The sequence below is a fragment of the Anguilla anguilla genome, chromosome 15 (genome assembly GCF_013347855.1).
Source record: "Anguilla anguilla isolate fAngAng1 chromosome 15, fAngAng1.pri, whole genome shotgun sequence".
Lineage (NCBI taxonomy): Eukaryota > Metazoa > Chordata > Actinopteri > Anguilliformes > Anguillidae > Anguilla > Anguilla anguilla.
The window spans coordinates 21969830-21994356 of NC_049215.1; the positions used below are offsets into that span (position 1 = coordinate 21969830).

Sequence of the window (24527 nt, forward strand, 5' to 3'; positions counted from 1 at the left end):
GTTTCGATTGCATTTTCCCATAATGTCTTCTTAGCATGAATGGCCTGGTAGGTAATATCCTGAGTCCTTTTGATCAGCCTCCGTACCATACTATGCATGAGATGTTTATTTTATGAAGAGCTTAAGTGCAGTATTAAAGCTAAACAAAGATAGGGTTTATCTGACAAAGGGGGTCTGTCATCTTTAATCTCAGTATAATTTACAAATACACAAGGTTTCACTGACGGGCTCGGTGAAAACAATTTGCAAGCAGTTACCGATAAGATGCTTTTTTCGGTGAGATGACTGGGTAATATTTTATTGGGTCTTAAGAATGTATCTGTGCCGTCTGGGTAGTGTAGAGGTATAAGCACTTGCCTACCACCTCAGAGACCTGGGTTCAATCCCCGGCAGTGGTACTTCCGGCTTGGTCAGATGTTCGCGGGTGGTCAGTAGCCGGTGAGGGTATGAGTCCTGATCGTTGCATTAGCAGCTCCTACTGGTCCTACTGGTTGGTCGGGGGGCCTGTTCAGCAGGGAGGGGATCTTGGGGAGATAGCGTGAACCTCCGCACGCACGCGTTACGCTCTCCCTGTAAAAACTCCTCGATGACAGGTGAAAAGAAGCGCCTGGCGAATCCACATGTATCGAAGGAGGCACATGGTAGTCTACACCCTCCCCAGATCAACAGAGGATGGCGCATCGACCAGGACCGTGATTCACACGGGGAATTGGTATAACGACTAAATTGGGGAGAAAATGGGAGAAAAATGGTAAAAAAAAGAATGTATCTGTAACATCTTCAGACACTATTTAATACTGCAAGATAACTGAATTTATGACTTTTCATTATCATCATTCAAAGGAATGCTGATGGGGTAATTTCAGAATGCATTTAAAATGCAATATGATGCTCCTTACCTTACCTAAGATTAAAGGTATCCGTGCTGAAAAGGTCTTTTGTTCTGAGAACTAAAGAACCCAAGTTAATATTAAATCCTGTCCTGGTTTTAACTTGCTTCAGGCCATCTAAACCCTTGGAACAAAGCTCACATTTGATTGCTGCACCTTTTTTATGCTGCAGCAGATCCCATTTGTTTATGAATTGTGTTGTTTTTGCATGTTATCATTTTACCTGGCCATTATCTGGCTTGCTGGGTAGCCAGTCTCTGTTGAAACTGGAGCCAGTGCCGTCTCAGCCGTACGGCCAGCCCGTGACAGATATACAGGAGCATGCCGGTCTCATACAACATCCAATTGATATTCATCAGAACCGGCTATACAGCTGTCGGATGCGAACAAATGGCAGATTAACGCCTTGACTCGGCTTGGGCCTAGCTGACCATGAAAATCTAATTACACCGTAGCATCTGAGCTCTCAGAAAAAGGAAGTCATCAACCTTCATGAATTTAATTACAGGATCACAAATTCAGCGCATGTAGTTCAAATGCGCCCATCTTTCCAATATTATACAGGTCTGTTGTCCCAGAAATAAGGTTTGGGAAGATTTGCTATACCTAGGCCAGTTTGAATTATCTTAAGCCCAATGTGTAATGAGGGTCAAATCTAGTTTAATTGAACCTAATTCTGGGTGAATGACAGCAAGGGGACTGTAAAGGATGTTGCCATTCTTCATAGATATTTGTAGTGAAATTTGTGATTTCTCTCTATGGACTGATAAGGTGTAATCAGGAACCAAGAAGCATAACCAGAACCAAATCTCTAAGACGCTGTGTTAACAGCTTTAGTTTCCATCTCGGTGAGTGCGTGCGCTGTGCTGTGTGTGTGTATCAGGTCCTGATCCGCTGCCGCATGGACAATCGTCTTTTATCCCTGAAGCTGACGGTTCGCATGATGAAGAGACAGCCTCACAGTGACGCGCATACAGGTCAGCGTCAACATACACGGGTGAAGCATTAGTCAGTCCACCTCAGAGAAGATACTACAGTATATACTACTGCTGTGTAAAAGCACAATGTCATTAAAGTGTTTAAAAGTGTAAATATTCCTCTTGATTTGTTGTTCAAAGCTAAAGGTCAATCTACAAAGATTGAGGATTAAACTCCACAATTAATCATTAATTCTATTTTTTCAACTAAAAATGTTAACATCATGTGTGGGTCTGTAATCTGCTTTTTTTTTTACAGGGGATGATGAGAAGCTCCTCCCTCTGAAACTGTCCCGGGACAATCTCCACCCATTCTCCTTTCCCACCTTCAGCTGTCTGGATCACCTGGATGAGCTCGTAAGTCTGAACCTCGTTTCAGAAATAACTCACCTGTTTCAGGTTGTTGCACCAATCAGAGCTATTTACTCTTGGTTGCACACCTCTGTACACTAGAACCACCTATTATGTGCATTTTTCTCCCCCCCACCATGAAAATGCGCCAAGAGCCAAGTGACCATTGGTCATTCTGGAAAACTATGTATACTAGATGATTATATGTAAATATAATATTTTAGTTTTGAATGGTTATTTTTTAAGAAAATAATATTTTACAGCCTTTTTTTGGGAACTGACAGCCCTCCTGGATTGAGAGGACATATCAACATATTGTTGTGTGAGATGGGCAAAGAGATCATGTAGTAAAGCAGCAAAGACAGAACAGTGATTATCTGACAGATCTGAGATCAGTGAATAAGGCAGTAAATGGGCAGTACTGACTGACTGTTTGACTGATCAGAGATCAGTAGGTAGACAAGTGCAGGGTGTGAAAGTGGCATGATTACCTGACAGATTACTCCCTCTCTCTCCAGACCCCTCAAGCTCTGGGTCCAGTCCCCGTGAAGCCTGTCCCACTTCTGATAACTACGCATGTCCCCTTCTTCAAGCTCAAGGTTCTGTTAATGCATCTAAGCTTTTAAGGATTGGCTCTCCCTTTTCAGCACACATGTAGAACTGAAACTGTTAGACATTGTGTATCTGCTAGAGAGGGAACGCAGGTCACTAATGAAGACACAGTCTGCATGTGAAACATGGCAAGGAGCTTTATCTTCAGATATGTATAAGCTATTTCTTTTGAAAAAATTAAAGGCTAACTAACTTTTAAGCTACAAACTTTTAAGCTACAATCTATCAGAAACACCGGAGTGAAAGTGTTTGATGAACTGGCAGATGCTTGCATGTAGAATAACCATAAAATCTGTTGTCCAAGTCACACTTTCTTGAATGTCTCACCCCAACCATTCCAGTTTACCAGGTTATTGTTACTTTGGGTTAGGGGTTGTGCAGGATATTCCTTCTCGTATGAAGCTGTTGTCTTAAAATGTACTTCTGTTCTTGTTAAAGGTTCCCCAGCACTACAGGTTGATGGGCTATTGGCAGGTGTCACCTTTTCAGGCGTGGGAGGGCTCTGATCCCAGTATCTTGGCCCGACCGCTGCGCTCAGGGGCTCAGGTAACCCTACTCACCACCAAAAGTATTATTATTATTATTATTGTAAGTTCGATTGCATGCTGCTTAGATCGTTTATAGTGTAGAGCAATGTGAATTTGTATTTCTGTAAATGTGTCATAACCCTTAGAAAATCTATATAAAATCTGCTGTGGGGGCCGGCTGTAAGCACCATATACCATTCATGATTTCTGATGATGATAGCATAGAATCACTAAACTGAGATTTAATATTTCCCTACACACTCAGAGACTCATTTTGGCGCTGGTTCTCAAGCTCACAGTAAATACTGGAGCTTTTTCTGTGGAGTGAATTCCTGTGGAGCTTTTGAAACTAAATTTGTGACAGTAAATGTGTCATCCATGATGAATGTGCTGCAAGGGTCAGTTTATGAGACTGTTCTATTTTTTAACAGAAAACCGGTGTCTGTAAATTCTCAGCCTGAGGATCCTCTTTGTGTTTTTCCCATCTCGCTCACATTGGCCATAAAGCTTTCCTCAAAGGAGACACAGCACACTAGCCTCCGACTGGCTGATTCACTTGGTTGTCAAAAAAGCCCTTGGTACTGAGGGAGCCATGCCACAGCATAGCTTCGACTGTCATACTGAACGCTGACTCCCGAGCCAGCATTTTATGATATCAGTACCAGTCTCTGTGGTCCTGGTGTTTGTGTAATCATATTATATCCTGAGTCTTTCCCAGTGGCCCATGGATACCTGACCAATTTTCTAAGCCCTCAGATTCTCCATTAAACTGTTTCTGAGTAAACAGAACAGGGACCAGGACGGCCGTCTGTCAAAGTTCCATGAACGTCACGGCAACATGCTGTAAACCAATGGCTCTCAAAACTTGGTCCTGAGGGACCTCTGTATGATAGTTTTTGTTATAGCCAATCTCTTGCTCAATTACAGTTGTTGAACACATTTACGTGATGAGGAAGAATATTTAATGGAAGAATATGTAAATGCATTTGATGATGTACGTCTGTAGAGCATTGTCATGTTTTCATTTGAAAGTATTTGAAAGTGCTTTGTACTGTATGTGTAGTGCTGGGTTTGTGATAGTGAAATGTTCTGAATGAAATGGTTCCAGTGTAGACAGGAGTCCACATGAGATTCAAATTTGGAGAGGCCTGCCCTAAGCATCACATCTTTCCCTCTCTGTCTCTGGTCATCAGGCTTAGAACCCCTCTCATACTGTAGGATCCATGTTCCGATCATTCTTTGTTAAACACTGCAGGATGAACTTCTACCTGCGGTGATACCACCTCTGGCAGAATACGGTCTCTCAGAATTGGCGGGGGCAGGACAGACCCAGACGAGCCAGCAGGACCAGGCTGTGGACCTGGCAGAGTCCCCCGCCCTGAGTTTCAGCGCCCCCCCTGCCCTGCTGCGGTCCCCGAATGCCCACCCCCTCAGGATCTTTGTATGTCCTGATCCAAATCACCACCCCCCACTGCTTATGGCATGACTGATTGATATTTCTAATGAATAACTCAGAGGCTGGTCTAGGGCCCATGCAGATGGGGCTTTGGAGGAGATTTGGAATTTTAAAAGTGTATTTCTTTGTACTTTCACATAATTTGCCCATAATATTTACATATGTAGTAGAATTAAACACTGTGTAAGTCTCTTTGGCTAAAGGCATTTGCCAGCTGACTAAATTATAAATTGATTATACTTTAATTTAATTCTGTAAACCTGAAAATAAAAAGCAACCAGTCAAGAGTATAAAGGATAGTTAGGCCATGCATAGGATCATGAGAATGTTTGCGGCCGATGTGTCCTTGTTTAGAACTCTAGATTTTTAATGATTAGAGGATGATGGTGATGATGATGATGGTGATGATGGGTGATAATGACTGATGCGATAATTAATAGGTCAGATTTCAGTGTTAAATGGCCTCTGTCAAGAACAGCTCCACAGCTCAACATCTTCCTGTATTCTGTAGAACCCTGCGCCTGGCCTGCAGGCCTTCAAGAAACCCCCACGCTACCTGGAGTGTGACCCCGAGTTCCACCTTTGTCCTCTACCGATGTACCCCGTTCCCAAGGGAACTAGCATGGGGGTCCATGCAGCCAGCACCCAGAGGAAGTTCCTGGACCGAACGGTAAACCCCCTGAATCTTCCTCTGTGGGCAGGGCCAACGGGTGTTTAGATTTTCAAGATGTTTTCACATTGTGAGCATTGAGAAAGTTACCAATTACAGCTTTAACATGAGAAAAGTGATCCTTCAGAAGTGCACATACAGTTTACAAAACAACCTCCAAGAGGAAGAAAAAGTGGCTCTTCCTTTCTAATGTCACTTCCTGTTGACCACAGGAAATAATCAGAGGGGTGATGACCTGGAAGAAGTTCCAGTCAGCGGCCTTGTCTTCTTTGTCCAGCCCTCCTACTCTGACCAGCTCCTGGACATCACGCATGTAAGGGCATGGTTGTATCACGTGTATAACAAAATGCATTCTGGTAAGATGACCGGCAGTAAGCCGGGCAGCATTCAGAATATCATAACCTAATATGGTAAGTAAGCTGCAATGCATTAAACAAGGGATATTTTCTTTTTCCCATTTTTGCACCAAAAATAGTAATAGTTCCAATAAAAAAATCCATGACTTTACTTAAAAGAAACAAGTGTTGGAACCTACAGTAACATGTTTTGTCCTGTGGTTCCTCATTAGCCAAGCTCTCTGATGCTACTTCAGTGGGGTGTTTGAGAGACAGGTGATGATGAACTACACCTCCAACAGCAACACACAGCAGCCCCCCTCTCATTAGCATCAGTGGAAACGTGATTTAAAATCTGTTTACATGGCGACAAGCACCCAGAGCCCCTCTTTAACGTTACAGACAGACTGTTGGCCACAGAATTTCACCCAAACCCCAGGTTACAGACTTGGCTCTCCTGCTTCAGCTGTGTTGGAACAGCGTCCAGACGTCAGGATGATGTATTAGGGCGGACAATGGAGCACTGCTGCGTTGTCTTTATTTGGACTGATATTTGTCCAATGTGGCCCTGATGCGGAGAACAAAAGGGCTCTGAGCCATTTTCAATATGAAAACAGCAGCAACAAATGCAGCCATTTGGCTTCCATATATGAGAAGTTCAACAGATAACTAAACTGATGGTAAAACATGCATGGGTGCCCAAAGCCATTGATGAGGTGCAATTAAGCTAAGCTAAATGACTGCATTTACTTATAGTGATTATAGGTTACCGACTTTAGTTTACTTTTGGAAATTCTGTTTGCAGCGTCACTAAACAAGCTATTGCATGCAATACAACATAATACTAAGTACACATACTGTATTAATACAGTGAAACAAAAGATGCTGTTGCGTTTCATATTGCACAAAGGGTAAGTCAGTCTGTTGGTCCTACCTATATGAGGTAAAATAACAGAGTATTACAGTGTCATTGTCCCGATATGACTGGATATCACTCATTTCATTCATGGAAACCATGGGTAATTTATATTGTAGTGTTACCAGAAGGAATTGTCACAGGGTGCCTCGTGTATCATGTGTTTCAAAGAAACAATGTGATTTACGGCAGACATAACGTGTGGTGCTTGGCAATGGAGAAGTCACCTAGAGTGATGGTATTTAGAAGCAATGAGATATATTAAAACGCTTAATGTAACCTTACACCTACATGTAGTGAGGTATACAAATGATTTGCTCTTGAGAGAACAAAACACCTCATATATTCAAAGGAAACTTGCCCTTGGTCTCAAAATGACAATCAAATATAAACTTTCGGAGCAAATCTGCTTTGTCTCATGCCATCCGGTTGACATGGAAAGTGGCAGAGGTGTGTGTTCAGTCTTACCATTGCATTGCTTTGTCCTTCTGACTAACCGCTTTAAGCCTGCACTTGCACAAATGTCAGGATTCTGAAGGTTGCAAATGTCATGACATGCTCCGAGAGGAAGAACATAATGCAGTTCAAGTGAGTTTTTTCCACTGGAGTGTCCTCACTTTGATTTCGACCATTTTGACAATTTTTGCCTTTAATTTACACTGTTTTGCATTATGTAAAGCAGGCCCTCAGAACAAATTGGCTGTATATGATTCCCAACCGATGTTTATGTAGCACATTGCTGAACGCCACTAAGAAGAAAAACAGTTACATTAATAAACGATTATGAATGTAATACATTTCCTGAAGTGATATGCTTAATATCAATCTTCCAGTCTATTAAATTTCTGTTAATTATACCATTTAAACCCATAGTTATATCATTTAATAGAGACTGTTAAATTGCTTTCATTTGATTTAAATATTTAAGCCAAAATCCACCGGAAAATGCACAGACTAGGATGTTAAAACTATGAGGTGCAATAGAAAAGGATGAGGTTATTGGATTCGTTGTGCTACAGTCATGCACCTTGAAATTTTGGAAATGTACATATGTGTAGCACAGACGGAGTGTAGCACAGTGGGTAATGAACTGGGCTTGTAACCGAAAGGTCGCAGGTTCGATTCCTGGGTAGGACACTGCCGTTGTACCCTTGAGCAAGGTACTTAACCGAAATTGCTTCAGTATATATCCAGCTGTATAAATGGATACAATGTAAAAATGCTATGTAAAAGTTGTGTAAGTCGCTCTGGATAAGAGCATCTGCTAAATGCCTGTAATGTAATGTAATGTAATACACATAATCAGAAAATTCCAAAATCAAGAAATAAGATGTTTTTTCTGTTGTATCCATTTGAATTCTGTCTTCCTTGTGAGAGACAAATGGAGGCCAATGAGAATATGGCCGTTCCATACAAACCACCCATGTTCTAAAAGGTGTTTCTCCCTGTAGGTCTGATCCTTTTAATGAAGACCTGCTTCCCAGCTCAGCGCCCCCTGCCCTGACCAGCCTGCCTGAGGAGCTGAAGGAGGACGTGATGGATGGGCTGTAAGCACAAGAACAAACCATGACCAACACACTAAAACACACTGAACACTAGAGTCAGCAGCCTAAACACACTGAACATCAGAGCCAACAGCCTAAACACACTGAACACCCAGAGTCAACAGCCTAAACACACTGAACACCTGGTCAGCAGCCTAAACACACTGAACACCAGAGTTAACACCCCTGAAACACATTGAACACCCAGATTAAACAGCATAAACACACAGTGAACACCCAGAGTCAACAGCATAAACACACTGGACACCCAGAGTCAATCGCATAAACACACTGAACATCCAGAGTCAACAGCCTAAACACACTGAACACCCAGAGTCAACAGGCAAAACACACTGAACACCCAGAGTCAACAGCCTAAACACTCTGAACACCCCGAGTCAACACCGTAAACACACTGAACACCAGAGTCAGCAGCCTGAACACACTGAACACCCAGAGTCAACAGGCAAAACACACTGTACACCCAGAGTCAACAGCCTAAACACTCTGAACACCCCGAGTCAACACCGTAAACACACTGAACACCAGAGTCAGCAGCCTGAACACACTGAACACCCAGAGTCAACAGGCAAAACACACTGAACACCCAGAGTCAACAGCCTAAACACTCTGAACACCCCGAGTCAACACCGTAAACACACTGAACACCAGAGTCAGCAGCCTGAACACACTGAACACCTGGTCAGCAGCCTAAACACACTGAACACCAGAGTTAACACCCCTGAAACACACTGAACACCCAGATTAAACAGCATAAACACACAGTGAACACCCAGAGTCAACAGCATAAACACACTGGACACCCAGAGTCAATCGCATAAACACACTGAACATCCAGAGTCAACAGCATAAACACACTGAACACCCAGACTTGATTCCCTGAACAGACTGAACACCCAGACTCAGCTCCCTGAACAGACTGAACACCCAGCCATGATTCCTGAATGCACTGAACAGACAGGGCTCCCTGAACACCCAGACTCCTCTCTGAATGCATTGAGCGGACTTGTAACTGACACCCTGTTCAATCATAGCTAATACTGAGAGCTATTTAGGTCCGATTTAATAAATCATTGGAAGCTACAGAAGACGATTATAAAAGGTTGCCCAATTAAGCTGAGCGCTGTCCTTTCCTTTCTCTCTCATTTCCTCCCAGACACTTAAAGGCCTCGATTTGGCTATTCACTGCTGTAAACAAGCCAATTTAACTTCTCCTCCCAGGGTCTTGATTCAAATATTCATTTCTGTACATAACAAGGAAATTTAACCACTCTGCTCATAAAGAGTAAGTGGACACATGACAGAAAACTGCTGTTGCAGTACTCACTATAAAACAAGGTTGCTCTGCTGGCTACACCTAAATCAGTGATGTCAAAGCGGGTAGTGACATCACTGATTGGGTGTGGCCAGCGATACAATCAGGTTAAAAAATTTTACCCATAGAGTGCGCTGCAGCAGCAGTTTTCTGCCCTGTGTTCACTTAGGCCTCAGCCCTCCAGGGCCAGGGCCAGGTGTCACTGCATTCTGTTGCTTCCTCATAGCCTCTCCAGGCTATGCCTTCACAGCGTAGATGCCCTTTTCTTTCTGAAACCAAAATGCAACTGCCATATTCCGCATGCTCCTCACATGTAGCTGTACCACTGGGGTGTGAAACCCAAGTCCTGGAGGACTGTAGTATTTGCAGGTTTGAGTGGTTGACTTTCAGTCAGCAGCCCAGGGCTTTGGAACCTAGGTGGATGGGCTCTTCAGCCAATCGTAGACTTAAACGGAGCACTTAAGCACTGACACATACCAAAAACCAGTGGGCATCATGACCCTGGGACTGGATTGGGACACTGCTGCTATAGCTGGGCGGTTTCAGCAGACAGCTTTTTGCACAGAGCAGGCTTTGCTTGGTGTTACAGAGCCATGATGGCTTGTGTTTGAACAGATCCCAAAGCAAGGGAGTGGCCCTCACTCCGGAAATGCTGAGAGCAGAGTTTCCCCTGCCGGAGAGCACCCGACTCGCACAGCTGAAGGGGGAAACCACCAAAGACGACAGGTAATATCCACACTCCACTCTTGTATATACACACACCAAAAGATAAAACCAAAATAGACATGAGCCTGATCTGAGCCTGTCTTTCAGCAGACTGTATCCAGGAACAGAACAAGCAAACAATCATCTGCTAGGAACAGGCCATCAGCATGCTCTATGGCTGGGCTGCCCAACCCTGTTTCGGAGGATCTTCCATCCTGTAGGTTTTAACTCCAACCCTAACAAAGCACAGCTAGAGATCTCCTTGAGCTGCTAATTAGTCGAGTCAGGTGTGCCAAATTAGGGTTGAAATGAAAACCTACAGGACAGTAGATCTCCTGGAACACGGTTGGGAAGCCCTGCTCTATGGCTCTCAGCAAAAAAAGCCTTGAATGACCTGGCAATTTGTTGTCAGGGTAACTGTCCATGTGTACCCACAATGCATTTTACACCCACTCTGCCATTTTTCAAAGCAGAACAACTCTGACTAGCTATCCAACTGTCATCTAAGTTATAATATGTGTTGCCTGGGTAGACATACAGTATGTATTAGAGTCTGTGCACATTCTTAAGCTGTTCTTATGTCTGTTTTCCATATTTCATGTTTTGACACTTGTTTTGGCCTTGGAATATTTGACCTTAGAAGGCAGCCAGAGTTCATCTACGAGATGCTCAAACCCAAGGAAAGCATTCAGTCAGGCAGTCTATCAGCATCATAAGGGCCACTGACCATATTTAGTAGCTTCCACACAAACACACTTTCCCTGGGGACAATTGGCAAGCACCTTTTTGCTTTTTTATTTTAAGGCTCTGGTTCGATATATTTTATGACGTACTGTGTTGTTCTTTCCAGAGAACAGCCATGGGCTTCATTTAACGTTAACTTGCTCATCTGACAGTGTCACAATGTGGGTGCTGTGCAACCCAAATCATTCTCTTCCTGTTGTTTTTGTGCAGACAAGTGAGGGAGCCAGAGAAGGACCAGGCTCAGCCTAGTAAACTGTCCTCCAAGGTGCAGGCAAGACTGAGGGACTTGAAGGCCCTGGCAAAGACGGACTTCTTCCACCAGTGATGCTCAGCGCACTCTTCTTATTCTTTTAAATCATCTGGATGTGGAGAGGGTAAATGTATAAACACAGTAGCTTCCAATTCTCTGTGTAATTTCATCTAGTGGATGAAACCTGTAGTGGCACAGATCATGCCTCTCCCCATAATTCCATTCCCATTGTTCTATTTTCATTGTTATGGAAACGATTCCACAGTGGAGCATCGTAACAGAAAATTGTGGAAAGTGGAAAGGATTGATTGACAGCCATGACAGGAGCTGTGAAGATGAACCATTTTTGACATGTTGTAGGCTTGGGTTAAGGTGTATTGACCCTTTTTTTTCATAAGCTCATATGCAGCTAGAAAATCAGGGTGTTGTTTCATGTTTCTGTAAAAACACAAGACTCGGCTTGTGTAGTGTCTTGCAGGCCTTGGAGCTCTAGTTGGACAATTCAATACCTTGAGCATATTGTATTATAATATTTATCACAGCTCTAAAACCTATTTATTTAACCCCTGACAGATAGCATTTGACTGTTTGAATCCCTTGGAAGTACCGGGAGTGCTAGTGAGTAAAAGTGATTTCATAGGGTACACTAAAACAAAAAACACAAATTCTTCTTGCAAACTTCTTGCTATTCACTGAAATTTGAAACCAATTTTTTTTTTTTAAAGAAAATGTGGAGCACTAGTTGAAATTCATATCTTTGTTCTCATCATGGTTTTACATAACATTAATACAACTTTAAGAATAAAATATTAACCAGAAAACAACTGGCTTTATATACTGTCCATATTTCTTACCTTATTTCTGTAACATCTGGACCAAGTAACATGCTGGCACAATTTCTGTGCTTGATATTTACTGCCATCTTGTGGCTACAACAAAGTGTATCACCACCAACAGATACTATATGAAACTCGTCACTTGAATTGCCTAAAAGTGCAGATTCTTTTGTCTTCCCACTGAAAGAAATGCTGTCTCTGTTTGGGATATGAGGAACACAAAATACTATTATGCAAAGGTTCCCAGTCCTCTTCATTCCAACCGATCTATTATCATATACTCTTAAGATTATTGAAAAAATGGATTTGCATTTAATAAATTTGTACTGTAACATTTGAACACAATGTGGGTTTGGCTTGTTAGCAGTTGGTTTCTCTTCATTGTTCACAGGCAATTTACAACAAGCGGTTTTCTGTACTAATTTCAGCTTTAGGTCCATCAATTAAGTTATACAGAAATGTAACTTCTTTCAAATGAATCATTTGCAGTAGCATTTTACAGACAATTAAAGCATGTGTTTTCTGAATAGTGATCTAACTGATTAAAAGTCTGAATATTCATTCTAAACAAAATTTGGCTGTAAGAGAATAAACCATCCCTCATTAAACGTTAAGGGGGAGGCACCCCAAGTTACAAGGGAGATTTTGACAGGATAGGTCAATTTTGAGATAATTAGCTAAATTGATTAGTTCTCATTTTGCTGTGCTGCAAAGTCCAATTGGTATATATGCAAATGATTTTCTCTACTCAGTTACTTGGGTCAACATAAAATGGATGAAATTAAAAGGAAAAGCCCAAAAATGATATTTACCCCATTGTAATTAACTACCTAAATTAGGTCAGGTGTAGCTCATTATTTAAGAGATGACATGAAATACTTTAACGAAGGCCACCTGTGATTGTTTTGAATCCACCTGTGCCCAATGGTGTCATTGCAAAATAAATATCACCGACTTTGTGCCCTCCCAACTGAAAGAGCAGATCAGACCAGGCATACCTCCATGAAGATTAAAGAATGGCATTGGGAAAGTTGAAAATATGTTAGGCAAAAAAAGCTAGTTAAGGTTATTTTAGAAAGCCTTGAAGCTTGCTAGAAGCATGCTTTAGTCCACTATTACAAACTGTTAGTGCAGGAGGAGCAAGGGAGAAATATGGCACAGTCCAGGCAGTAACAGATCAGGCTGTTCTACCAAACTAAGCAAAGTGGAAGAAAGGGGCAAATATCAGTAGGGACTGGAGTGCAGTGACAGAACCAACTATTTTAGAGCTTACTGGCTTGAGGACAGCCTTGTATCATTGCAAAAACTACAACCGAACAGCTTAAAGACAAGACGATGTCTGGAATGTCCCGCCTAGACCTGAATCCAATTAAAACTGATATGCCTGTAAAATTGCTGTCCACGAATACCCTGAATAAAACAATTTGAGTAATTCCACATGTAGGAATGGTCAACAATTCTGAAAGCTGAAATGAAACCTCAAACAGCTATGCTTTAGACATGAGCTGTAATTGGCAAAGTATTGTGCAAATCTCCAAAGTCTTGACTCTGGGGAAGTTGACTACCTTGGTTAATAAGAAATGCATTTTTTAAAAATGTGCTTCATGAAAATATGTAGAATTTGTGTGCTTTGGAGGGGGAGGGGATTCAATGCAAATGTGAAAAACTGATTTCAGAAGAATGTTGCTGACTTGGTGAACAAAATCTCTGATCAGCACTGTCCAAAGGTAAGTGATGTATAACGACTGGTCACTGTTTTGAGGGCGATGGTCTGCCACCTGGAAGCCAAAAAAAGAAAATGAACCCCACCTCAAAGAACTGCAAAAACAAAACTCAAAAGCATTTGATTATCAGATGCAAAAAGCCCTGGTGTAGAAGAATGATTCTCTGGTTCTCTAACCACTTCTACCTGAAAACCAAAAAGAGAAAACACAAGACCCCACCTCAGAGACAAAGCTAAAAAAGGAGAGAATCTAACTAAATAAGCTAAGAATTGCATTATTAGATACAACTGAGTATAAAATAAGTGCTACTAAAATCCTGGTGTAGAAGTATGATTCTCTGGTGCGGAGAGCCACACCTTGAGCTGCTGGTTGACGAAAGCAAGCTGGCTTCCTTGACCGAGTAAATGATGTATAACCAGTGGTCTATGTTTTGAGGATGATGATCTTCTACCTAAAAGATAAAAAGAGAGAACACAAGACCCCACCTCAGAGACTAAACTAAAAAGGAGGGAATCTAACTAAATAAGCTAAGCATTTCATTATTAGATACAACTGAATATAAAATAAGTGCTACTAAAATCCTGGTGTAGAAGTATGATTCTCTGGTGCGGAGAGCCACACCTTGAGCTGCTGGTTGACGAAAGCAAGCTGGTGTCCTTGACCCAGTAAGTGATGTATAACCAGTGGTCATTGTTTTGAGGATGATGATCTACTACCTAAAAGATAAAAAGAGAGAACACAAGACCCCCACCTCAGAGACTAAACTAAAATGGAGGGAATCTAACTAAATAAGCTACGATTTTCATTATTAGATACAACTGAGTATAAAATAAGTGCTACTAAAAGCCCTGGTGTAGAAGTATGATTCTCTGGTGCGGAGAGCCACACCTTGAGCTGATGGCTGATGAAAGCAAGCTGGTGTCCTTGACTTGGTACGCGATGTATAACCAGTGGTCATCGTTTTGAGGATGATGATCTACTACCTAAAAACCAAAAAGAGAAAACACAAGACCCCACCTCAGAGACTAAACTAAAAAGGAGGGAATCTAACTAAATAAGCTAAGCATTTCATTATTAGATACAACTGAATATAAAATAAGTGCTACTAAAATCCTGGTGTAGAAGTATGATTCTCTGGTGCGGAGAGCCACACCTTGAGCTGCTGGTTGACGAAAGCAAGCTGGCGTCCTTGACCGAGTAAGTGATGTATAACCAGTGGTCTATGTTTTGAAGATGATGATCTACTACCTAAAAGATAAAAAGAGAGAACACAAGACCCCACATCAGAGACTAAACTAAAAAGGAGGTAATCTAACTAAATAAGCTAAGAATTGCATTATTAGATACAGCTGAGTATAAAATAAGTGCTACTAAAACCCCTGGTGTAGAAGTATGATTCTCTGGTGCGGAGAGCCACACCTTGAGCTGATGGCTGATGAAAGCAAGCTGGTGTCCTTGACTTGGTACGTGATGTATAACCAGTGGTCATCGTTTTGAGGATGATGATCTACTACCTAAAAATCAAAAGAGAGAAACACAAGACCCCACCTCAGAGACTAAACTAAAAGGAGGGAATCTAACTAAATAAGCTAAGCATTTCATTATTAGATACAACTGAATATAAAATAAGTGCTCCTAAAATCCTGGTGTAGAAGTATGATTCTCTGGTGCGGAGAGCCACACCTTGAGCTGCTGGTTGACGAAAGCAAGCTGGTGTCCTTGACCCAGTAAGTGATGTATAACCAGTGCTCATCGTTTTGAGGATGATGATCTACTACCTAAAAATCAAAGAGAAAACACAAGACCCCACCTCAGAGACTAAACTAAAAAGGAGGGAATCTAACTAAATAAGCTAAGCATTTCATTATTAGATACAACTGAGTATAAAATAAGTGATACTAAAACCCTGGTGTAGAAGTATGATTCTCTGGTGCGGAGAGCCACACCTTGAGCTGATGGCTGATGAAAGCAAGCTGCTGTCCTTGACTTGGTACGTGATGTATAACCAGTGGTCATCGTTTTGAGGATGATGATCTACTACCTAAAAACCAAAAAGAGAAAACACAAGACACCACCTCAGAGACTAAACTAAAATGGAGGGAACTAACTAAATAAGCTAAGCATTTCATTATTAGATACAACTGAATATAAAATAAGTGCTACTAAAATCCTGGTGTAGAAGTATGATTCTCTGGTGCGGAGAGCCACACCTTGAGCTGCTGGTTGACGAAAGCAAGCTGGTGTCCTTGACCCAGTAAGTGATGTATAACCAGTGTTCACTGTTTTGAGGATGATGATCTACTACCTAAAAGATAAAAAGAGAGAACACAAGACCCCACCTCAGAGACTAAACTAAAAAGGAGGTAATCTAACTAAATAAGCTAAGAATTGCATTATTAGATACAACTGAGTCTAAAATAAGTGCTACTAAAAGCCCTGGTGTAGAAGTATGATTCTCTGGTGCGGACAGCCACACCTTGAGCTGCTGGTTGACGAAAGCAAGCTGGTGTCCTTGACCCAGTAAGTGATGTATAACCAGTGCTCATCGTTTTGAGGATGATGATCTACTACCTAAAAATCAAAAAGAGAAAACACAAGACCCCACCTCAGAGACTAACTAAAAAGGAGGTAATCTAACTAAATAAGCTAAGCATTTCATTATTAGATACAACTGAATATAAAATAAGTGCTACTAAAATCCTGGTGTAGAAGTATGATTCTCTGGTGCGGAGAGCCACACCTTGAGCTTCTGGTTGACGAAAGCAAGCTGGCGTCCTTGACCAAGTAAGTGATGTATAACCAGTGGTCTATGTTTTGAGGATGATGATCTACTACCTAAAAGATAAAAAGAGAGAACACAAGACCCCACCTCAGAGACTAAACTAAAAAGGAGGTAATCTAACTAAATAAGCTAAGAATTTCATTATTAGATACAACTGAGTATAAAATAAGTGCTACTAAAAGCACTGGTGTAGAAGTATGATTCTCTGGTGCGGACAGTCACACCTTGAGCTGATGGCTGATGAAGCAAGCTGCTGTCCTTGACTTGGTACGTGATGTATAACCAGTGGTCATCGTTTTGAGGATGATGATCTACTACCTAAAAACCAAAAAGAGAAAACACAAGACCCCACCTCAGAGACTAAACTAAAAAGGAGGTAATCTAACTAAATAAGCTACGATTTTCATTATTAGATACAACTGAGTATAAAATAAGTGCTACTAAAAGCCCTGGTGTAGAAGTATGATTCTCTGGTGCGGACAGCCACGCCTTGAGCTGCTGGTTGACGAAAGCAAGCTGGTGTCCTTGACCCAGTAAGTGATGTATAACCAGTGCTCATCGTTTTGAGGATGATGATCTACTACCTAAAAATCAAAAAGAGAAAACACAAGACCCCACCTCAGAGACTAAACTAAAAAGGAGGGAATCTAACTAAATAAGCTAAGCATTTCATTATTAGATACAACTGAATATAAAATAAGTGCTACTAAAATCCTGGTGTAGAAGTATGATTCTCTGGTGCGGAGAGCCACACCTTGAGCTGCTGGTTGACGAAAGCAAGCTGGCGTCCTTGACCGAGTAAGTGATGTATAACCAGTGGTCTATGTTTTGAAGATGATGATCTACTACCTAAAAGATAAAAAGAGAGAACACAAGACCCCCATCAGAGACTAAACTAAAAAGGAGGGTAATCTAACTAAATAAGCTAAGAATTGCATTATTAGATACAGCTGAGTATAAAATAAGTGCTACTAAAACCCCTGGTGTAGAAGTATGATTCTCTGGTGCGGAGAGCCACACCTTGAGCTGATGGCTGATGAAAGCAAGCTGGTGTCCTTGACTTGGTACGTGATGTATAACCAGTGGTCATCGTTTTGAGGATGATGATCTACTACCTAAAAATCAAAAAGAGAGAACACAAGACCCCACCTCAGAGACTAAACTAAAAAGGAGGGAATCTAACTAAATAAGCTAAGCATTTCATTATTAGATACAACTGAGTATAAAATAAGTGATACTAAAACCCTGGTGTAGAAGTATGATTCTCTGGTGCGGAGAGCCACACCTTGAGCTGATGGCTGATGAAAGCAAGCTGCTGTCCTTGACTTGCGTACGTGATGTATAAACCAGTGGTCATCGTTTTGAGGATGATGATCTACTACCTAAAAACCAAAAGAGAAAACACAAGACACCACCTCAGAGACTAAACTAAAATGGAGGGAACTAACTAAATAAGCTAAGCATTTCATTATTAGATACAACTGAATATAAAATAAGTGCTACTAAAATCCCTGGTGTAGAAGTATGATTCTCTGGTGCGGAGAAGCCACACCTTGAGCTGCTGGTTGACGAAAGCAAGCTGGTGTCCTTGACCCAGTAAGTGATGTATAACCAGTGTTCACTGTTTTGAGGATGATGATCTACTACCTAAAAGATAAAAAGAGAGAACACAAGACCCCACCTCAGAGACTAAACTAAAAAGGATGGTAATCTAACTAAATAAGCTAAGAATTGCATTATTAGATACAACTGAGTCTAAAATAAGTGCTACTAAAAGCCCTGGTGTAGAAGTATGATTCTCTGGTGCGGACAGCCACACCTTGAGCTGCTGGTTGACGAAAGCAAGCTGGTGTCCTTGACCCAGTAAGTGATGTATAACCAGTGCTCATCGTTTTGAGGATGATGATCTACTACCTAAAAATCAAAAAGAGAAAACACAAGACCCCACCTCAGAGACTAAACTAAAAAGGAGGTAATCTAACTAAATAAGCTAAGCATTTCATTATTAGATACAACTGAATATAAAATAAGTGCTACTAAAATCCTGGTGTAGAAGTATGATTCTCTGGTGCGGAGAGCCACACCTTGAGCTTCTGGTTGACGAAAGCAAGCTGGCGTCCTTGACCAAGGTAAGTGATGTATAACCAGTGGTCTATGTTTTGAGGATGATGATCTACTACCTAAAAGATAAAAAGAGAGAACACAAGACCCCACCTCAGAGACTAAACTAAAAAGGAGGTAATCTAACTAAATAAGCTAAGAATTTCATTATTAGATACAACTGAGTATAAAATAAGTGCTACTAAAAGCACCTGGTGTAGAAGTATGATTCTCTGGTGCGGACAGTCACACCTTGAGCTGATGGCTGATGAAAGCAAGCTGTGTCCTTGACTTGGTACGTGATGTATAACCAGTGGTCATCGTTTTGAGGATGATGATCTACTACCTAAAAACCAAAAGAGAAAACACAAGACCCACCTCAGAGACTAAACTAAAAAGGAGGTAATCTAACTAAATAAGCTACGATTTTCATTATTAGATACAACTGAGTATAAAATAAGTGCTACTAAAATCCTGGTGTAGAAGTATGATTCTCTGGTGCGGACAGCCAGCCTTGAGCTGCTGGTTGACGAAAGCAAGCTGGCGTCCTTGACCGAGTAAGTGAAGTATAACCAGTGGTCTATGTTTTGAGGATGATGATCTACTACCTAAAAGATAAAAAGAGAGAACATAAGACCCCACATCAGAGACTAAACTAAAAAGGAGGGAATCTAACTAAATAAGCTAAGAATTTCATTATTAGATACAACTGAGTATAAATAAGTGCTACTAAAAGCCCTGGTGTAGTAGTATGATTCTCTGGTGCGGAGAGCCACACCTTGAGCTGATGGCTGATGAAAGGAAGCTGGTCCTTGACTTGGTACGTGATGTATAACCAGTGGTCATCGTTTTGAGGATGATGATTTACTACCTAAAACCAAAAGAGAAAACACAAGACCCCACCTCAGAGACTAAACTAAAATGGAGGGAACTAACTAAATAAGCTAAGATTTCATTATAGATACAACTGAATATAAAATAAGTGCTACTAAAAATCCTGGTGTAGAAGTATGATTCTCTGGTGCGGAGAGCCACACCTTGAGCTGCTGGTTGACGAAAGCAAGCTGGTCCTTGACCCAGTAAGTGATGTATACCAGTGTTCATGTTTTGAGGATGATGATCTACTACCTAAAAGATAAAAAGAGAGAACACAAGACCCCACATCAGAGACTAAACTAAAAAGGAGGTAATCTAACTAAATAAGCTAAGAATTGCATTATTAGATACAACTGAGTCTAAAATAGTGCTACTAAAAGCCCTGGTGTAGAAGTATATTCTCTGGTGCGGACAGCCCCACCTTGAGCTGCTGGTTGACAGCAAAGCAAGCTGGTGTCCTTGACCCAGTAAGTGATGTATAACCAGTGCTCATCGTTTTGAGGATGATGATCTACTACCTAAAAATCAAAAAGAGAAACACAAGACCCCACTCAGAGACTAACTAAAAAGGAGGTAATCTAACTAAATAAGCTAAGCATTTCATTATTAGATACAACTGAGTATGAAATAAGTGCTACTAAAAGCCCTGGTGTAGAAGTATGATTCTCTGGTGCGGAGAGCCACACCTTGAGCTGATGGCTGATGAAAGCAAGCTGGTGTCCTTGACTTGGTACGTGATGTATAACCAGTGGTCATCGTTATGAGGATGACGATCTACCACCTAAAAGATGAAAAAAGAAAACACAAGACACCACCTCAGAGACTAAACTAAAAAAGAGGGAACTAACTAAATAAGCTAAGCATTTCATTATTAGATACAACTGAGTATGAAATAAGTGCTACTAAAATCCTGGTGTAGAAGTATGATACTCTGGTGCGGAGAGCCACACCTTGAGCTTCTGGTTGACGAAAGCAAGCTGGTGTCCTTGACCCAGTAAGTGATGTATAACCAGTGCTCATCGTTTTGAGGATGATGATCTACTACCTAAAAATCAAAAAGAGAAAACACAAGACCCCACCTCAGAGACGAAACTAAAAAGGAGGGAATCTAACTAAATAAGCTAAGCATTTCATTATTAGATACAACTGAGTATAAAATAAGTGATACTAAAACCCTGGTGTAGAAGTATGATTCTCTGGTGCGGAGAACCACACCTTGAGCTGATGGCTGATGAAAGCAAGCTGCTGTCCTTGACTTGGTACGTGATGTATAACCAGTGGTCATCGTTTTGAGGATGATGATCTACTACCTAAAAACCAAAAAGAGAAAACACAAGACCCCACCTCAGAGACGAAACTAAAAAGGAGGGAATCTAACTAAATAAGCTAAGAATTGCATTATTAGATACAGCTGAGTATAAAATAAGTGCTACTAAAAGCCCTGGTGTAGAAGTATGATTCTCTGGTGCGGAGAGCCACACCTTGAGCTGATGGCTGATGAAAGCAAGCTGGTGTCCTTCACTTGGTACGTGATGTATAACCAGTGGTCATCGTTTTGAGGATGATGATCTACCACCTAAAAACCAAAAAGAGAGAACACAAGACCCCACCTCAGAGACTAAACTAAAATGGAGGGAACTAACTAAATAAGCTAAGCATTTCATTATTAGATACAACTGAAATAAAATAAGTGATACTAAAACCCTGGTGTAGAAGTATGATTCTCTGGTGCGGAGAGCCACACCTTGAGTTGCTGGTTGACGAAAGCAAGCTGGTGTCCTTGACCCAGTAAGTGATGTATAACCAGTGCTCATCGTTTTGAGGATGATGATCTACTACCTAAAAATCAAAAAGAGAAAATACAAGACCCCACCTCAGAGACTAAACTAAAAAGGAGGAACTAACTAAATAAGCTAAGCATTTCATTATTAGATACAACTGAATATAAAATAAGTGCTACTAAAATCCTGGTGTAGAAGTATGATTCTCTGGTGCGGAGAGCCACACCTTGAGCTGCTGGTTGAAGAAAGTAAGCTGGTGTCCTTGACCCAGTAAGTGATGTATAACCAGTGGTCATGTTTGAGGATGATGATCTACTACCTAAAAGATAAAAAGAGAACACAAGACCCACCTTAGAGACTAAACTAAAAAGGAGGTAATCTAACTAAATAAGCTACGATTTTCATTATTAGATACAACTGAGTATAAAATAAGTGCTACTAAAAGCCCTGGTGTAGAAGTATGATTCTCTGGTGCGGACAGCCACACCTTGAGCTGCTGGTTGACGAAAGCAAGCTGGTGTCCTTGACCCAGTAAGTGATGTATAACCAGTGCTCATCGTTTTGAGGATGATGATCTACTACCTAAAAATCAAAAAGAGAAAACACAAGACCCCACCTCAGAGACAAAACTAAAAAGGAGGGAATCTAACTAAATAAGCTAAGCATTTCATTATTAGATACAACTGAGTATAAAATAAGTGATACTAAAACCCTGGTGTAGAAGTATGATTCTCTGGTGCGGAGAGCCACACCTTGAGCTGCTGGTTGACGAAAGCAAGCTGGTGTCCTTGACCGAGTAAGTGATGTATAACCAGTGGTCTATGTTTTGAGGATGATGATCTACTACCTAAAAGATAAAAAGAGAAACACAAGACCCCCATCAGAGACTAAACTAAAAAGGAGGTAATCTAACTAAATAAGCTAAGAATTTCATTATCAGATACAACTGAATATAAAATAAGTGCTACTAAAATCCTGGTGTAGAAGTATGATTCTCTGGTGCGGAGAGCCACACCTTGAGCTTCTGGTTGACGAAAGCAAGCTGCTGTCCTTGACTTGGTACGTGATGTATAACCAGTGGTCATCGTTTGAGGATGATGATCTACTACCTAAAACCAAAAGAGAAAACACAAGATCCCACCTCAGAGACTAAACTAAAATGGAGGGAACTAACTAAATAAGCTAAGCATTTCATTATTAGATACAACTGAGTATGAAATAAGTGCTACTAAAACCCTGGTGTAGAAGTATGATTCTCTGGTGCGGAGAGCCACACCTTGAGCTGCTGGTTGACGAAAGCAAGCTGGCGTCCTTGACCGAGTAAGTGATGTATAACCAGTGGTCTATGTTTTGAGGATGATGATCTACTACCTAAAAGATAAAAAGAGAGAACACAAGACCCCACCTCAGAGACTAAACTAAAAAGGAGGGAATCTAACTAAATAAGCTAAGCATTTCATTATTAGATACAACTGAGTATAAAATAAGTGCTACTAAAAGCCTGGTGTAGAAGTATGATTCTCTGGTGCGGAGAGCCACACCTTGAGCTGCTGGTTGACGAAAGCAAGCTGGTGTCCTTGACCCAGTAAGTGATGTATAACCAGTGGTCACAGTTTTGAGGATGATGATCTGCTACCAAAAACCAAAAAGAGAGAACACAAGACCCCACCTCAGAGACTAAACTAAAAAAAGAGAGAATCTAACTAAATAAGCTAAGCATTTCATTATTACATACAACTGAGTATAAAATAAGTGCTACTAAAAGCCCTGGTGTAGAAGTATGATTCTCTTGTGTGGAGAGCCACACCTTTAGCTGATGGTTGACGAAAGCAAACTGGTGTCCATGACCCAGTAAGTGATGTATAACCAGTGGTCTCTGTTTTGAAGATGATCTGCTACCTAAAAGCCAAGTATAAAATAAGTGCTACTAAAAGCCCTGACAATATACTAAATATCCTTCTTATTATTTATAAGCATGCTTTGCCAACCAGTATTAGGTACCCACGGTGCTAACGTTTAGACCATATCCTGCCCTGAAATGTACCCGTCATTATTTCAGCACTGGGAAGATCAATTTTTATTCAACTTCCCTAGCCCCATTGGGTCCAATTCGTTTTTGGGTCCCATAATTTGATCCGGCGGCTATTCTTTATTGATAGCTATAGCCTACGTATTGCAAGGGGAATTGAATGGGATTAATTGTGGGACCGAAAACCCTAGACTCATAACGCAGTTATGGTAAACTCGACGTGTTTCAAATGAATCAGTAGCCCATAGCATATAGAATTTAAAATTTATATTACCTCCTCAGGTGATTTCCTGCTGACCAAGTCTCGTTTATTGCTACAACGAATCGATTGGGTTGGACAATGCCAAAACCGTTGCTCATTATGGCAAACACTAGATCACTCCACGTTATATATGTTCTGGCAAAAATCCCGCGGTGTTCACTGACGTCACAGAAGAACAAAAATGTTATGTTTGTATCCGTAGTGATCTTTTGTATTGAAGCGTTCGATTAGTGTTCGTTTTAAAAATACGGTCCTGCAGCCTCCTGTTTCGTAGATAACCCTAACGATCGAAAAGGCATACACTGCAAATATTGCCGAACAGGGCCCTGTTTCACGAAGCAGGATTATTCTCAGTTAGCTAGATAACCGCACTCATTAAAACCCGGAACCTTCCCAAGACTGGAGTAAAGAGTTGTTGCGGGCTTTGCTCAGACCAGTAGTCAAGCTAACTCAGTAATCCTGCTTCTTGAAATATCCCCCAGCATGTGAGGTGAAAGTGACAATATGGCAAAACCAACACAGTCGCCTAGTTTAGCACTGACATATCACATCTTCAGGATATTTGGTTTATATAGCGGATTTCCGGCCTACATCTAACAGTCTCAATAGCCTTGACGGTGCACAAAGGTGGATTCATTACAAAACGATATTATTGGATGCAAACACAGACTTTAATCTATTTATTTATTACATTTAAATTTGTTTCATAGCCTGGTACCTATAGCCTAGGTAATCGCTGAAAACTAGTAGCCTACTCTCAGGTTATCCATTAGGTAGAGCTCTGACCTTTTAGAAACAGGATATAGGCTACCATCCAATTTAGC

The 24527-nt window shown here is 41.1% G+C and overlaps 1 protein-coding gene and 2 long non-coding RNA genes across 13 annotated transcripts in view; 1 reads left to right on the top strand and 2 right to left on the bottom strand.

Annotated features, from left to right (window-relative positions):
* The window catches only part of cfap221 (cilia and flagella associated protein 221), a 30130-nt gene extending 17641 nt beyond the window's left edge, over positions 1 to 12489 (top strand). The window contains exons 15-24 of the mRNA XM_035392600.1: positions 1774 to 1867; positions 2127 to 2224; positions 2737 to 2817; positions 3269 to 3376; positions 4613 to 4798; positions 5325 to 5483; positions 5696 to 5796; positions 8186 to 8281; positions 10230 to 10340; positions 11274 to 12489. Coding sequence (XP_035248491.1) covers positions 1774 to 1867; positions 2127 to 2224; positions 2737 to 2817; positions 3269 to 3376; positions 4613 to 4798; positions 5325 to 5483; positions 5696 to 5796; positions 8186 to 8281; positions 10230 to 10340; positions 11274 to 11388 — 1149 coding nt within the window. The 3' untranslated portion in view covers positions 11389 to 12489. The remainder of the gene's footprint in view (positions 1 to 1773; positions 1868 to 2126; positions 2225 to 2736; positions 2818 to 3268; positions 3377 to 4612; positions 4799 to 5324; positions 5484 to 5695; positions 5797 to 8185; positions 8282 to 10229; positions 10341 to 11273) is intronic.
* A 232-nt stretch (positions 12490 to 12721) lies between these two features.
* Positions 12722 to 19824, bottom strand: LOC118213613. 10 transcript variants are annotated; one of them, XR_004762463.1, is made up of 15 exons: positions 19793 to 19824; positions 18475 to 18569; positions 18208 to 18302; positions 17676 to 17770; positions 16614 to 16708; positions 16350 to 16444; positions 16084 to 16178; positions 15820 to 15914; positions 15557 to 15651; positions 15293 to 15387; positions 15027 to 15121; positions 14762 to 14856; positions 14495 to 14589; positions 14230 to 14324; positions 12722 to 13927 (listed from the first exon to the last, which is right to left on the bottom strand). It is a non-coding gene; the product is annotated as an uncharacterized LOC118213613 (long non-coding RNA). The 10 variants fall into 10 exon arrangements; XR_004762462.1 differs by lacking the exon at positions 19793 to 19824 and adding an exon at positions 19008 to 19038; XR_004762461.1 differs by lacking the exon at positions 19793 to 19824 and adding an exon at positions 18740 to 18784.
* A 250-nt stretch (positions 19825 to 20074) lies between these two features.
* On the bottom strand, positions 20075 to 24231 carry LOC118213614. Of its 2 annotated transcripts, XR_004762471.1 has the most exons (10): positions 23716 to 24230; positions 22954 to 23041; positions 22689 to 22783; positions 22165 to 22259; positions 21900 to 21994; positions 21376 to 21470; positions 20847 to 20941; positions 20582 to 20676; positions 20318 to 20412; positions 20075 to 20149 (listed from the first exon to the last, which is right to left on the bottom strand). It is a non-coding gene; the product is annotated as an uncharacterized LOC118213614 (long non-coding RNA). The 2 variants fall into 2 exon arrangements; XR_004762472.1 differs by lacking the exon at positions 20318 to 20412 and having other exon boundaries at positions 20076 to 20149; positions 23716 to 24231.
* Positions 24232 to 24527: the final 296 nt, after the last annotated feature.